A 17,098-nucleotide genomic window follows, 5' to 3' on the forward strand; every position below is an offset into this window, starting at 1 on the left:
GGATTTTGCTTGCATGACTATTCTGGCTGAGTCTATGTTATGGTTTTCGTCTATGAGGTGGCAGAAAAGGCCTGTTCTTCTCCTCCCATGTTGGTGGTCAGCATCATGCTCCTTGAGCCTATCGTCGAGCTGGCGCTTTGTCATACCTACGTACTTGCCTCCACATATGCAGGTGATCATGTAGACGCCACTTCTTGCATTGGGGTCGGTGTAATCGTTTGACATGGGTTAGGTGGGAGGCTATGGAAGGAGGGGGTTGGTCTGCTATCTTGAAATTGTGCCTGGTTAGAACTTTTTGAATTTCCTTGGCTAGGCCAGGATGTCGAGGGAGGCTGATCCATTTTTCTTTTGTCTTTCCTTTCTGGGGATGTGGCTGGTTCATTTTTCCAGGAGGTGGAGGAGTCCTTGTCAGCTGTACCCATTGCTGATGCCAAGGGAGATGATGTACGGAAAAATGGAAAGTAAGTTTATCAGAGTTAAGTACTGTTCATTCTATTGTCCACTGCCATTTCAAGACTAATTCCCATTACTGCTTTCAGATCAGGAACAGGCAAAATCAGAAACCTCTATGCAAGGGATATCAGGTTTCCAACATCTTTGGGTTCCCATGGATCAGATGCTATGGTAAGTTTACATTCATGAGCAGTCACTTCATGATTTCATTGATTACTTAATTAACTTTGCCAAGTCAACTTTCATTTTATATATGCAGAATATGAAAGTATAGTTTCATATTCACACTTTTACATATCATGTTTGATCTCAACATCAATCTTTGGAAATAATAAGTTACTTTAACAGTTACTTTTTGAGCAACGGTAACTATAACTCGGTTATTTTTGCCAAGTAACAACAAACTAAATTAACACTTTATTTTACATTTACATTTTCACATGGAAGGAAATTTTATATTACTTTATCTTGCCTCTATTTTTTTTATATTTAAACAAGTTGGAGATGCAGTGGCATATTCTATGGTTTATTGGTTACTGATTTTTAATTAATTACAAGTGAGGATATTTTATCTCATAATTAATTAGCAGCTGAATCTGAATATATTTTGCAAAAAAAATTAACTTTGTAACATTTACAGTTTCCTAAGTAGCAAAACAATGTTTTATTAATGTTTTATTAACATTGTGCATGTGTAATTCAGGGTGGCTACTCACCTTGAATTCCTTGAATTCCGGAAGTTTTGCATGAATTATTTGCTCCAGGAAGTATGCGTGAATTCTACATGAAATTTTCTCCATAGACGTGAAAAATTGCAACTTTTATTAATCCAAATGAATTCATACATTTACAGTTAAGCTTTTATTTTTATCAAGGAAGGAAAAGAAAGATGCGTGGAAAATAAAACAGAATTATCTCAATCCGTTTACTTTGTAGTGTCCTTTGTAGAACAATCTATCTGACAGGCAGTAGATTATTGCAAGATAAGATACCTTGAAGTTGATTAGGTAAATTTCAGTTTGAAATTCTTATACAATTAACACTTTTTTGTAGATTAGTGAATCCCTTAACATTTGATACTTGTGTTTGTAGATGTACTTTGAATCTGAGTATGTGAAATGGCAAATGTAAATTCCGCACCTTAAATTCAATCAATATTTTAAATAGTATTTATACCTACAAGCACCCGATTGTTTCAGATTAAGGGATCGTAGATAGGCTATGTGAAGCCTGATATTCAAAGTTAATTGGCTGCGAGAGGTGTGTCATAAGAGGGGGTATAGTTCTGAAGAGCTACGTCTACACTTAACCAAGCAAGGGGCTAGCCCCATGAAATAAGAACTACACTCATGATTAACTTTAAACACTACAATTGACTGGTCTAGCAGGGGTGTGAGAGAATGATAGACAAGGATTTTAGGAAAGTTCGTTACCTGTAGATCTCGAAGTGACGATCGACTCGCTGGTTCGTTGATGAAACTCTGATGAACTCTCCTGAAATAAAGCTCCTTTCTGATAGCGTACTACTCCTCACTGTAACTCCTTTTGTAACATTTGGTGTTCGGTGAACAATGTATATAATTAGTGTTTTTATCTTGTTTTCCATTTTTGTATATAATGTGTATGTGTGAGTTATTCATGTGTGAAGTGTGTGGGAGTAAGAAACTGCGGAACCTCCCGCATACTTTATTATGGGAACTTACACCCACAAGTAAATTCGGGAACGTCCCGAGAGTTGAGCCAGGCGCTTAGCTTGGGCGTTGCCACGAGAAAATGACAGTCGTCATCAGAGAGTCGTCGTGAAAGGAACCGTGTCACACGTGCGCGATTACAATTGCGCTGTAGAGACATTCTACAGCCGAATAGACAGTCCTTCGTGTATATTGTTTAGTTATTGTATAGTCCTTCGTATATGTGTATTATAGACATTAAATGTATGTATATATCGTCTTTGTGCGTCTGTTACTTAACCAGACACCGTGCGGGAACCGACGCATTTAGGATAATTCGGGCCAGGGTGGAGTTCAGCCAGTTAGCCAATGTAGTGCGGTGCTTTCTGGAAACTGACACTCAACAAACGGTCCTCAGGGCTGGATGCTTTGCAATTGTAGTTTTCGTGCCGTATTCTGGTAGTTCGTCGTCGGGAAATAAACGAGCCAGAAGAAGAGTCAACGTGCCACACCCTCGGTCCGCTATATGCGTTTAGCGTCTCTTGTACGACGAGTCAACTTGGAGCAGTTACAGGCATCAAAGACAGTCCTCAAGCGGGAACTTACTCGGATTGAAAACAAGTCAGCTTCACCAACGCTGGAAAGTGTAACACTTCAAGTCTACATAGACAAGGTCCTTCAACTAAGTGCAGACTGTAGTGCATTACTTGTGAATCTCGCTAAACAGTGCAAAGAAACATTGTTCTCCGAGTACTACGATGATTTGAGTGCGGTGCAAGACCGATTAGAGTTCTTGTTGGGCTCCCTGTACCAAAAACAGAAGGAAGCCGTTTCTCCCATTGTCGCGGTCACGGTGAACAGTGATGTGAAAAGTGACGTTCGTTTACCAAAACACATTACCAGAATTCAGTGGTGACATACATCAATGGTTGTCATTTCGGGACTTATTCGTGGCATCGGTTCATGACAACAAACACCTCAGTGGCGCTCAGAAGCTGCAATACTTGAATTCGGCATTAAAGGGTGAACCGTCATTATTAATCCAGTCCATCGCAATAACTGATGCAAACTACGAGGAGGCGTGGAATCTACTAGTTTCGCGATACCAAACAAGAGAGAGATTGTGAACAGCACGATTAAACGCATGGTGAATCAACCTTGTGTGCCATCAAGCTCAGCCACAGGATTACGCAAGCTCATTGATGTCACTTCTGAGTGTGTGCGTGTGCTGAAGGTTTTGGACATTCCCGTAGAGGCTTGGGATGCAATATTAGTCTTTCACACCACCGACAAGTTGGATGCACAATCTAGGCAACAGTGGGAACTTTCACTGAAGAATGCAGAAGTGCCCAAGTTCGAGGACCTGACTACATTCCTGGATGTGCGTGCCAGAGCTCTTGCAGCGTCTACGGTGACCTCTAGCCTCCCAATGTCCAGCAAACCCCCTCCCAGGGCCACTGATCGTCAAGTAAAGAAGAATGTAAATTCGTATCACACAGGTGCTGAAACTGTGTGTCTTAAATGCCACGGACACCACAGGTTGCATACTTGTCAGAAGTATCAACAAATGTCTGTGAAAGATCGGTACTATTTCGTGAAAACCAGTAATCTGTGCTACAACTGTTTGAAATTGAATTGTAACGTCGGAAAGTGTACTTCGCGCACGTGTATGGTGTGCTTTAGAAAGCACAACACATCCCTTCACTTCTCTCCGAGTGAAAATCCTTCGGCTGTTGAGAGACCACGTCTCTCAATAACGGTGCTTTGAGCGTAAATCTGTGTTTGCAGTATCTTTCCTGCGATTCCGGAAGAATTCGTTTCAGCGGATTTTTACATCCGCTGAAGATCGCAGGTGGCATTTGCTTGAAAAAGCTCTTTCCAGCTTCTTTCATACTCGGGCCCTTTTTATGAAATAATTAGACTATCGGACATGCCTTCGGCATGATACAATACCATTTAATTGAATTGAATTTGAATCTACTTGTACCCTTGATTTTTTGGAAATTCGCCTTGAAACCCGGGAATTATACATGCATTTTATCATGGTCCTAGAGTGGCCACGCTGATAATTTTATTGGTTAGAGATAGATTCCTATAATGCCAATGGTTTTTCAATTTTTACTTCCTATTTGTTAGATAAATATTTATGTACATTTTTGTTCCTTTATTTATTTCAGCACACTGATCCTAATTATTCATGTGCATATGTTGTTGTATACACAGAGAAAGACATTGAAGGTCATGGTTTAGCTTTTACGCTTGGACGTGGCACTGAAATAGGTAATATTTATTTTTAGATTACATACATGAAGTTTGGAATACTAGTAATACAAGATAGAATGTGAATAACATATTGCTTTGTGTATGTGTGTATATTATTTGCAGAGTCCAGAAAAATGCTACTTTTATGGAGTCTTAAAGTCCTGGAAATTATACAAAATGCACAATTTTTCATTTTTTAAGGAGAAGCATTGCAGGGAGAAATTCATATTGTGATTAAACAATTACACTGGTCGACATTTTGAGAAAAAAGTTTGGATGTTGTCAAATTAATGGGTGTTTCTGGAAGTGTTTTGAATGCTGATCACATAAAACAGATCCGTTTGTTCCCATCACATCAGAATTTTTCTCCATTTTACGATCAAAATTCTCATATAAGCCATTACATTGCTGCGTAAAGGAGTCAGTTTTCGCTTCTCAAATATTTACAGCAGAATTAATCAGTTGTCTATGAATTACGTAACTCAGAATTATTCAGACTTCTGAAAGTGTCATGTTAGAATGCAAATTCTAAATTTTGTGTTTGAGTTTATTTCACATTTTACAGTTTATTTCGTGGCGAAACATGCAAGGTAAATGCACCTCACTTTTTTATGAAAGCATGCAAAATTAACATTACAGTGTGTTATTTAAAATGAAATATGCATGCCTCTAATGATCGAAAAATATATTTTCCAAATATCTCTTCTACAAATACCAATTTTTTTTTTGTACTCAAATTCTAGTCAGTAATATTATTCTGAATCTGAATCCTGTTATTTTTTCCTTGACAAATTTGGAAAGGGCAAGTATAGACGTGATTTCTCTTTGAGAGAAATACCAACGATCATAGCATGCATGCTATGAAGCCAGAAGTCGTAGATTCGAATCCTGAGTTATGCATATATACGAGGGGAAAGTGAAAAGTTTTGAACCTCACATGGAAGGAGTGATACTAGGTAGTTAAAATTTTGGAGGATGTAAGGTTTGATTTTTAGGAGACACTGTGCGAACTTTTATGAAATTCACATATTTTCTTCTTTGTTTTTGTCAGGTTGAAAATGAATGAAGTGTCAGAGAAGAGAGTGGCCGACAGGGCCGTGATTCAGTACCTGTGTCGGAAAGACCTCGCTGCACAGGCTGCTTTGGTCGAGTGTGGCTTCACCACACTTCCCCATCCACCTTATTCCCCCGACCTGCACATCAGATTTTCATCTTTTCCCTGCTATGAAGAATTCAATTCGAGGACGTCACTTCCGTGGTCATTCTGTGGTGTGAGACTCAGGCCAAATCATTCTACCAGATGACTGAAAACAAATTGCAATACAGAATGCATAAGTGCATTGATCTGTGAGAGGGGGGGGTTGTTTATAGATATTATATGATTATGTAGAGAAATCATAATGAGAGACTGTAGCTCAAACACCCCTTCCCTGTGAGGCTCAAAACTTTTCACTCTCCCCTCGCACATATGTGTCATTATGTTTATATCTTCATCTATTTCTACCTTATTGTCATAATGACTAAGTTATAGGGCTGAGCCAATACCAGTTTCAACTGATACCGATTCCCACCTATACCGATGCTTCGACATTTTAATAATTAAACATTGCTCAAAATATTGATTACTATTAGTGTTTATGTATTCCACTCTATTATATGCATCAATTTATCAAAATGTTTGTTTTAAAATATTCAAGAATAACATCAGAATATTAAATTACATGTTATGTAATCACAAAAATAAGTTTTTCACATAAAACTGGTGCAATATAAAAATAAATTTTGAATTTTGAATACTTTCCAGGATAATTAGACTCCGCAAAAGTGTCGCTCGTGAAAAACCAACATGCTGGAAAAGTTTTGGCTCGTATCTGTAAATAATTTTCAACCGATACTTTCAGATACCAATACATCGGCATCGGTATCAGCTCAGCCCTACTAAATTGCAAATAAAAAATAGACTCCAAGGTGCAACAACCCTACAAGGGCCAACGACTGCCAAATGACACTTAATTGGTTGATCCGTGGTCAGGGCATAGAGTATCATCACTTGTTCATCATCTTTTTAAGTAACTCTCCTAGAACCCTCATAATACTGGATCAATACCAAAATTTTGGAGATTCCAACATGGATAAATCCAGAACCAATCACACTGAATCTGAATGGCCATTTGGCTACTCTGATATCCTGCCATGCCCTTTCTGTGCTGGCGTGCAGTTCTGTTATCACATTTTACTGAATCTCCTCTAGAGTTTGGAAACGACATTCTTTCAAGTTTAGGAAACAGGAAAAGGTCTGCTGGGGCTAAGTCTAGAGAATAGGCTGCATGAAGTACAACAGATGTCTGATGTTTGGCCACATAACTGTGAATGTGTTGCAATGCATTGTCATATTGCAACATCCAATGGATAATATTCAATTTGATGTCATCATGCAGTGCACTTTGGGAAGAAACAGCATAAAATCAGGCAGAGATTTGCACATGTTAAGGGGGTAGAGGGACAATTTCCCCTGGGTCCTTCTCTCTCAGCCTGCTGGGAAGCACTGTTGCCAACTTAGCTCTTTTGGAGCCAGATCTGGCTCTTTCTTGTACTTGTTTGGCTGTGAACTGTGGCACCCGCCCACTGCCATCACTAGCCCTGGCCCACATAGGCCAACTTTTGCCATGTGTATACATTTTGCACGTGATGCGATATTGTTATATTGGCTGCGTCAACCCACCCCCTCTTACCTCCCCAGCTACTTTTATATAGCACCGTGGCTGAGGTGAAGATAACAATCCGTTAATCCCTTATTTTTCGATTTCATACGATCATTGGTAGATTATTGAGATGGGTGATGCCATCAGATCTACACAGCATCCCCCAACCCCTTGACAACTAAAATTACCATGGGAGGCACTTTATCCAGCCTTCCTAAATCTAGCTCCTTGAAAGTCAACTTGAGCTGAATTTAAGGTGAAATTTAGCTCTTTTATGCATATCAGGTTTGGCAACACTGCCAGAATGGCCATAGGAGGCAAGGAGAAATGCATTACGCTTATGGGAGAATTATTTTATTCATTTTCTTCGGAATGTCAAACTTTCAATGGTGGAAAAAAACATGATTGGTTAGAGGATCCATTGAAGATGATATTTTTGCTAGAAGGAGTCAAAACTCCCATTTGTTTAGCCGGAACTTGAATTTGAGGTTCTTTCTCCATAAGGATTTCGTGGGGTTCTGTAAATGCTTATTAGTCATATTTTTCAAACACGGTATCTAGCTTAATTATCAACTTTAAAAACGGCTTCCACTTGCAACATGGGGGTGGGGGTGTGTGAATTCATACTCTCGAATGATATGTGGATTTTCTTTAGTATCAGTGCCCATTCCGACGATATTGAAATAAATGCATGCCTGGCACGTAATTGTCCCACCTCACCTTAAGGAAAGCATCTAAGATGCTTTCTTACAGAGAGAAATTTGTTGTATTTTATAAGTACACGTTCCTCATATGATCATTGTAATCATACATTGAATCACTTTGGCAATGACCATAAGCAATGATTACCCGGCATGTTTTGTTACGTACCCAATGAGTCTGATGCTCGTGAATGATTACAAATGTTAAACAGAGATGGCAGCACAAGGTGTGCAAGACAGAATATTGATGTAATATACATGAATGATAGTGTAAATGAGCACCAAAGTAAATTAGGAAGATGAACAATAATAGAATACAGTATAAGATAATAAAGAAAAGATATAAAGTTAATAAAGTAATAAAAATACTTGAGAAATGAAAGATGTACTCATATGTAAATAGATACCAAATTTAAAGAAGTGAAAGTACCAAGTAAATGTTTGTGTCCTAACAGAGCTCTGATCTGTTGGTTTACTACGATCCCCTTTGTGGAATTTTTGATTACATCAATGGCGGCACGTTCCAGTCGTGACCCACAACACTTTTTGGCAGCGCGTCACAATCGCTGCACCGACTTGGGACCACTTTGTCAATCCCAGCACCAGGTTTACACTTGTGGTCAGAATAGTAGGTGGTGTGTTTCAGCCGACGCCCCAAGGGACTTATTGGGACTTAGCTGGTGAAAATTAGGTGGATGCAGAAGTAACGTCACTAGTATTTAGACTTGATTGTAATGTATAATAAGAGCTAAGTGAAACATATACGGAGGACTTTGAATAAGTAATTCAAAGGATCCACGTGCAGTCCAGATCCAATATCCAGAAGGTAGTCTAGATCCAGATCCAGAGGAGGTCTAAGCCCAGAAGGAAGTCCAGTTCCATATCCAGAAGGAAGTCCAGATCCATAAGGAAGCCCCCACCCATGTACAAAGGGAGACAAATCGACTCATTGTGAATGTGGAAGTGACAAAGAATAAGAACTTGAATTAAGAATAAAGCAAATATAAAAACATTCAAATTTATGCAAAAGTATGATTACCTATATACCTACTCCCTGAAGATAATAGCTGAGGTTGCAGTTTTCAATGCAGGATCTGATTTGTTTGCCAAAATATGGTGGTGGAGCCTGATTTTGCACAATGAACTGTGAGGGAAGTTGTTCGCTGAATATCATCCATTCTGGTTATCCCACGATTCAGGCCTCTGTCTGACCACTGTTTGTTTACCATTTGATCATGATACAATTCATGATGGACAATGCATTTCCAATTTAAAAGACACAACCAAAATATCCTTGATCTGTGACCAACTCATCCATTCTTGATTTGATTGAGGAGACCCTTTCCCCAGCAACTGCGACAATTGCATCTTGGTTGCAACATCATAGCCATAGAACCACGTCTCATCTCCTGTTGTGATGTTTTTAAGAGCTCTGGCAAGCAGTTCCTGTCTGACTGATTTCAACATGGATCTCTTTCTATCAGTCAACATCTACAAACACGCCACCAAGATCTTATGCTGATGCCCACTTTGTTAACAATTTCTCAGACACTTAAAGGATGATGTCTGTAAATCACAGCGCAAACTCACTCAACATTGCCGTTGTCTGTTGATGTTGAAGGTCTTTTAGACCTTTGATTCTTCCCGACCTATATTCTGCCCTCTTTAAAATGCTTAAACCATTCATAGCACTGCATTTTGCTCAGACAACCTTCCCCATATGCTTGGTTGCAGGACTTCCTGTATGCTTCGTTAAGCAACTGAAATGTCTATATGAAATTTTTACCAAGTTCGTAGCAAAATTGTACACACACACACACACACACACACACATTGTTCTTCAAGTTCTTTTCTTGTCACTGCGACTAATTGGACAAACTGCTTTTGCATGTCCTCAGTTTCACAGATGTAGTAAAGTTAAATTGAATATTAAAAATATTTCTCTCTCTCTCTCTCTCTCACTCACTCACTCACTCACTCACTCACTCACTCACACTCACTCACTCACTCACTCACTCACTCACTCACTCACTCACATATATACACACACACACACACACACACACACACACCGCGTGAGGCACCTAAAAGTACCACCTGAAATAGCGAAGAAACCAGAAACAGTAGCGATGTGAGGTTTGCGGGAAACAATAATATCAAATGGGGCTCGTAAATCGGAGGTATGGGGTGGGTCAAAAAATATCGACAAATGGGGCATCTGGAGCAAAGTCATATTTTTTTTAATGGAACGATATACAATAACATGCATAATATAAAAGAGCACGCACAGAGAAACACAACGCCGTTGGTCTCATGCATCTACTGCACATAGGAACGAAGATATGGCCATGTGAAAATATGTAAACAAACTAACAAGTGGCCCAGTTGACCGTCAGTACCGCGGCATGTAAGACTCCTCAGGTGCCTGACAGAACTGCCTTTACGCAGAGCAAGTTTTGATAGCAGGTCCACGAGATCGTGTTAGTTCATAGCAAGCAGTCGTAGTGGTAAGAGCGAAGATTATGGTGTTCACAAACATAGAAAAAGCGGACATGATCCTGATTTATGGGGAATGCCGAAAGAATGCCTCAGAAGCCTACCGTGTGTACGCAGAGAGATATCCGAACAGACGACAGCCATCTCGACGTCTGTTTGGTAAGTTATTTATTAAATTAAGAGACACCGGAATTGTAACACCACGAGCACGTGTGCGGAACAAGCCAACTACAGGTGAGGCAGGTGCAACAAATGTTCTCGCCGCTGTTGCTGTGAATCCGCACGTTAGCTCCCGTGAAATTGCCAGGGATGCTGGGATGAGTCAGCGAAGTGTATTGCGCATTCTGCACACACACAAGTTTCACCCATATCATATCTCCCTCCATCAGGAACTTCACGGGAATGATTTTGTGGACCGTGTTCGGTTTTGCACATGGATGTTACGACACGACACACCCGATTTGTCACGTATCCTCTTCACTGACGAGGCAACTTTTACCAATCATGGAAATGTCAACCTAAGGAACATGCACTATTGGTCGGTGACAAATCCACATTGGCTTCGCCAAGTGGAACGCCAGCGCCCATGGAGTGTGAACGTGTGGTGTGGTATAGTGGGTGAACATCTCATTGGCCCTTTTTTTATACAAGGGACACTGAATGCTGACCGATACATACAGTTTTTACAACATGAAGTGCCTGTACTATTGGAGGACATACCACTTCAGACAAGGAGGGAAATGTGGTACCAACATGACGGGTGCCCAGCTCACAGTGCAAGACGCGCTACAGCATGTGTGGAAAATACATTTCCAAATCGTTGGATTGGACGTGGAGGGTCTGTCAAATGGCTGGCTCGTTCCCCAGATTTGACACCGTTAGACTTTTTCCTGTGGGGAAAGCTGAAGGACATTGTCTACCGGGATATGCCAACAACTCCAGAGGATATGCAACACCGCATTACTGCGGCCTGTAGGGACATTCCCTACGAGATGCTACATTCTGTGCAACGATCTTTGCGTGGGCGCCTCGTTGCCTGTATCGCAGCTGACGGCCACCACTTTGAACACACACTTTGACAGGTTTTCGCTTCTTACGCAGTGGTTCTTCGACATACTGTCATGGTCATTTTCATTATGCTGTAACACTGTCAAATACATGGTGCTGACGATGTCGACTGTATTTTTTCTTCCTTTAACACTTTCTGTCTTCATCTTGTCCAATGGCTTCCGACATCTCATACTTGTACATGCCGTGGTACTGACGGTCAAGTGGGCCACTTGTTAGTTTGTTTACATATTTTCACATGGCCATATCTTCGTTCCTATGTGCAGTAGATGCATGAGACCAACGGCATTGTGTTTCTCTGTGTGTGCTCTTTTATATTATGCATGTTATTGTATATCGTTCCATTTAAAAAAATATGACTTTGCTCCAGATGCCCCATTTGTCGATATTTTACGACCCACCCCATACCTCCGATTTACGAGCCCCATTTGATATTATTGTTTCCCGCAAACCTCACATCGCTACTGTTTCTGGTTTCTTCGCTATTTCAGGTGGTACTTTTAGGTGCCTCACGTGGTATATATATATATATATACCGTGCGTCCATTTCGATCTGCAGCCGAGAGATCGGGAGAAACGTGGCGGGCGGCGCTGACGGAGGTGCCGACATTTGCGGCCTGTAATGCCCCCATATTTTTATGGACATATGCAGACATTTATATAAATATTGCAAAACTAACACTAACCTGTGTTATAAGAGTTGTTCAAAGTGATGTCCACCTACATTTACACATTCCTGGCATCGTTTGTGAAACACGGCGTAGAGGTTTGTTTGGAGAACGTTCTAACGCTGCACCAATTTCATCGAGTTTTGCTTCGGTTAGAATCCGTCATTTTTGCTTAGGTGTTTTAAAATTTAACGATCCAGTTTCTCGTAATTTAAGGACAAGCTGTCTAACCGTATCTCTATGTGGAGGTGAAACGCCTGGGAATTTCTGTACAAATTGCCTACACACGTCTCGACACGAGTCTGTTTTCACGTAAGTGTCATACATAAAAATTCTTTGTTCTAACGTGAACCTTGCGGCTGGCATTCCAATCGTCTGACTGACACAACACACATACACACTGCAATAACACAAACAAGTAACGGCAAGTAACCAAGAATAACACTCTTACGCACAGTACGAAATTAACACGCTCTTGGTTTACATCTGCCTGCCACTATATTCACAGCTCTGTAGTCACGAAGGAACAAAAAACTTCAGCTAGGAGATTTCGGATTGCAAGGAAGCTCACGAACACCATTAGCTTTTAACGGTTCGTCTGCAGCGTAATCTTGATACAGTGTTGCACATTCGAAACCTCCAAACGATCCCCATCGACACAAAACTCTTTCAAGGATATAAACTTAAGCAGGACGTTACTGGTCAAAACTATGATTAAAATGTTTTACAGAGTATTATCTGTGGCTCTTAATATAATTTCTAAAGCGTATTTATTTGTGTATATAAGGGTGGAACTTGGAAGAATTACAGAAGAACTTTTGCGTGTTATAACACAGGTTAGTGCTCGTTTTGCAAGATGTCCACAAAAATAAGCGGGCATTACAGGCCTCAAATGTCGGCATCTCCGTCAGCAGATCGAAATGGACGCACGGTATATTGCAAGTAAGAGTTTTAGATAAAGTGTCTCCCCATCAACTAGCATGATGGAACCAAATACAGTTTTATGTTTTTTGGAGGCCTAACGTGAAAGAAGCTTAAAATATTAAAATGCAGGATCAGGGTCCCACTGCAGTCACAAATGTTTACGCATCCAAAAACCTTTTAAATTCTAATTTTAGATGTTAAGCACATGTAGAAACAGAAATAGCCACTTTAGAGACTAAAATATGTGTTTCTGATATTTAGTCGTGCAGGCTGTCAAATCCTTAGCACCTCTTGTTATCGGAGTGGATGCTGCCTCAATATTTAAGGATTTTGCAGGATTTTGGCGAAAATTGACAAGTGAATCACAGCTAAGATGGGTAAGTGTTTTCTTTCCCCTGATGCTCTTTGTTTTTGTTCTTTGTTTGTGTTAATACATATAATTATTATTGAAAATGCATACTAGTACTCGGTGCACAATTCAAACTTAAACCAAGAATAGTAGGCACAGATTTGCAATTTCAAGGAATTAGCTCAAGAGTAGTTTTAGTAAATTTGTGAATCTATTAATACATACCATGACAAGTAGAGTGCTGCATCGAGGCTTTTTTACTCGATCGTCTAATAGTTTGCACGGATGACGCTAGATGGCTTACAGAATCGACAGTTACTTCGCTCGAGTGAATAACGCTTGAACAGGAAACGATCGGTATATGCTCGAAGCCCAGTAGTTCACGTACAACAGTAATTTGTCTGTGGTAGTGGACCTTCAAATATGCTTCGTGAAGTGAAAGATGCAGGGAAATTGAAACTAAAGTGAACATAGTCATCATCTTCATGTTAAAATGTAAGGTAACATGTTAAGTTACCGCAATAAGGCCCACCTAAAATTTTTTGCCTTTGAAACTGTCAATTTAGAAGAATCGACAATTATTGTTAGAGGACATGAAACTTTATTATGTTGGTTGCATACTATCAATATATAGCAGTCATATAATTACTCTAAATACAAAATAAAATGTGATGAAAAAATATTTGCAATGGGCCTTATTTTGTACCCTTATTCACAATAAGGCCCACGTAGCAACACTCAAAGTTCGATGATAAATTGTTACAAAACTATGCTTCAAAGCACAAAAACTAAGTAAGATCAGATTCGTCAGATTATTAACCACTTACGAAATAAAAGTCTAAGCTTACAATTCAGTTTCAGTCCATCTAGCAGCAAGGGCAAATGAAAATGTCCTCGTCCTGAAGTAGTATCCCAGCAAACTCCTCATGACACCATGTCCCGCATACCACACAAGCTCTTGGGCCTTGTTGTGTAACATGGCACGACATGCCGTTTCATAATATTACAGCTCAGCACAATAAAAGTACAACGGAAAACATGGTTAATGTTAGATGCAGACCAAGTATTATCCTACTGTCTTCACTACATGAACATATATAATACGAAATATGTGATTTGAAAGTTATATCTCACCTTTTTGCAACAGCAACAAAACTTCAGACTGCTCCAGTTCCGCGACAACTCATACTGCACGGGAATTATGGGTAATGTTCTTCCTTGAGTACTTTCAGCTTTCGTACAATGTTTCCATCTGGTAGTCGCTCTTCATAGTTTCAGAGAAACAGTCAGTGGGCTTTATTGTGATCCGGGCCTTATTGCGGTAACTTACCTTACTTAAGTCTCTCTCTTACCAATATGTGAAAATGAATAGAGGTTTATGGGCTGAAACTACCAGCACGAATTTTATATATATATTTGTATGATTATTGTCACATTGAAATGATATTTGATATTCTATATCTCGAGCGTGGGAGATTCGACCGAGTTTGAACGAGCGAAAGTGGTCCAATGCAGTACTCTAATGAAAAGACACATAAACAATTACTCAAAAATGCCATTGCTTAAATTACGCTATCACAATTCAAGTTGTGGCATAGTGGTAATGTTGTTGCTTTGTAATCAAAGACTCCTGGGTTTGATACCTAGTGGAGGTGTGTGCCCACTTTGAACTGTAGGTGTAGTCCAAATTAGCCTATCTGTGCATAAAAGTTGACTTAAAGCAAAACACAAACAATTTAAGTTATGTTTTCAATACATTATTATATCCACTATTCTATACTATACAGAAAAAAAAGTATTTTTTTTCTATTCCTTTCCCAGTGTATGCCTCACACTGGCTAACAGGCAATGTACATACATTGTAAACATAAATAAATACAATCAATGAGATATGTTATCTCCCGTTATGTGTTATCTTTAGGATAAACAAGCAGCAGAATTTTGGAATTTCCTCTGACTTGTCATGTTGACAGCACGTGTGTGAGATAACATGCCTATTTACAATTATTTTTTATGTATAGATTATCCATAAAATTTTGTACCAATTTTGAAAATAATCATCGGGAGTACAATGTGTGTGATAAATTGGTTTTGTTTGTTACAGAATAGTATGTGAGTGTGTGCTCACACATTTAAGAAATCTTTTACATCTAGCTGGATGTAGTAATTTGTAGTTATAAAATCAATTTTGTGACTTCTGCAGGGTTGAAATGTGATAGCTAGAGGCACATATTTTTGGTAAATAAAAAAAGCAACATTTTGGTACAAAAACAGTCAATTTCTGCTTCAAAAGCAGTAAATAAAATAAAATGTCACTGTTATAGCGGTGAAAAAGCAGTGTATATAAATTACATTTTGGTTTTTAAAATGTGAATGTAATCACAAATTTGATTTAAAACCTGCACTTACTACACAAAATAAATGTATCCCTTCTAATAGCACATTTAAGTCGTTACCAAAATATTATGTTTATTCCTATATAAAGGGGTCCATTTTTGCTTCTCAAATATTTACAGCAGAATTAACAAATTTTCCGTGAATTGCATAACTCTCAGGATAATTCTGACTTCAGAAAGTGTTGCGTCGGTAAATAAACTCTCAATTTCATGTTTAAGAGTTTATTTCGCATTTTGCAGCTCATTTTGCATTATTTCGTGACAAAGCAGGGTGGGATAATACACCTCACACCTTTCAGAAACAAGAAAATTTAACATTACAATGTGTTATTTCACATTTCGTGTTTTCGTCCAAAACGAAATATGCATGCCTCTAGTGATAGCTACATTCAGACTTATAACTACTTGAGGAATTTTAATTGTACAAATATTGAATGAAAACACCTTATTTTGTACATAATATAATTGCAGGTAGGTCCTGAGAAAGGAGTTCTTCACTTGGCTACAGCAGCTATAATAAATGCTCTCTGGGATTTGTGGGCAAAAATCGAACGAAAACCTTTATGGAAACTCCTGACTGATCTCGAACCAGAAAGGCTGGTGTCAACAATTGACTTCCGTTACATGTGAGTGCGTGGTATTCATATGTTGTAACATGTTCAGAATAACTTTCCCTCCCACCCAACAACATTTATTAATTAAAATTATGTAGATTTTTCAAGAATTAGAATTTTGATTGTTTTACTCTTATAATTATTTGCTTAAACCTAAGGAACAGAACTTATTTTTTCACTGAATATCTCTAATTTATATTTCATCTTGTGAGTGTACAATAAAACATTTTCTTCCCTTGCCAGCTGCAGAACTAATGTTCAGTTCATCAAATGCATTGTAAGAGTGCAGAATCGTCAGTGTTGCTGACAAGTGCACAAAGTTATTGACTTATCCAGCTTGTAAAAGTATCCCTTTGCATACCTACAATGCTGAGCTCATGTTAACAATATTCTTATTCTTTGTTTGATCTGACTGATAAATTTATAACATTATGTTAGCTGGGGAGATGTTTGATGGAGCCTTGGAGATACCTGGGGAGGACGTTCCTATGGTTTAACATGGTGACAATGAGACAGCCTGGAGGATGCTAAGCAAAAATTTTACTAGCTAGGGGATATCACCCCCCACCCCTCACTTTGAACACTGACAATCTGAGAATTGCTGTCTGGATTAAAAATTTTAAAAGAATGGTAAATGGAAATTTCGTCCCAAAAATGCAGTTTGAATGTTGGAGGCAAATACAGCTTTGCTTCTAACATCCAACTTAATAATGATTAAAGAGTTTTGAAATTAACATAATTAATAAATGTGAACAACCTAAATGGTAGATAATTATTATTAATTTCAAATCCACG

General features: G+C 39.0%; 1 protein-coding gene across 3 annotated transcripts in view; it reads left to right on the forward strand.

The window, feature by feature from the left end:
• The window catches only part of LOC145980404 (mitochondrial enolase superfamily member 1-like), a 53,200-nt gene that overhangs the window by 14,345 nt on the left and 21,757 nt on the right, over positions 1 to 17,098 (forward strand). For all 3 annotated transcript variants that reach the window (XM_083113479.1, XM_083113477.1, XM_083113478.1), the window contains exons 2-5: positions 540 to 624; positions 4,301 to 4,403; positions 13,206 to 13,321; positions 16,161 to 16,315. In XM_083113479.1, coding sequence (XP_082969605.1) covers positions 622 to 624; positions 4,301 to 4,403; positions 13,206 to 13,321; positions 16,161 to 16,315 — 377 coding nt within the window. In that variant the 5' untranslated portion in view covers positions 540 to 621. The remainder of the gene's footprint in view (positions 1 to 539; positions 625 to 4,300; positions 4,404 to 13,205; positions 13,322 to 16,160; positions 16,316 to 17,098) is intronic.

Source organism: Lepisma saccharinum, chromosome 27 (assembly GCF_977018435.1).
Source record: "Lepisma saccharinum chromosome 27, izLepSacc3.1, whole genome shotgun sequence".
Taxonomy (NCBI): Eukaryota; Metazoa; Arthropoda; class Insecta; order Zygentoma; family Lepismatidae; genus Lepisma; species Lepisma saccharinum.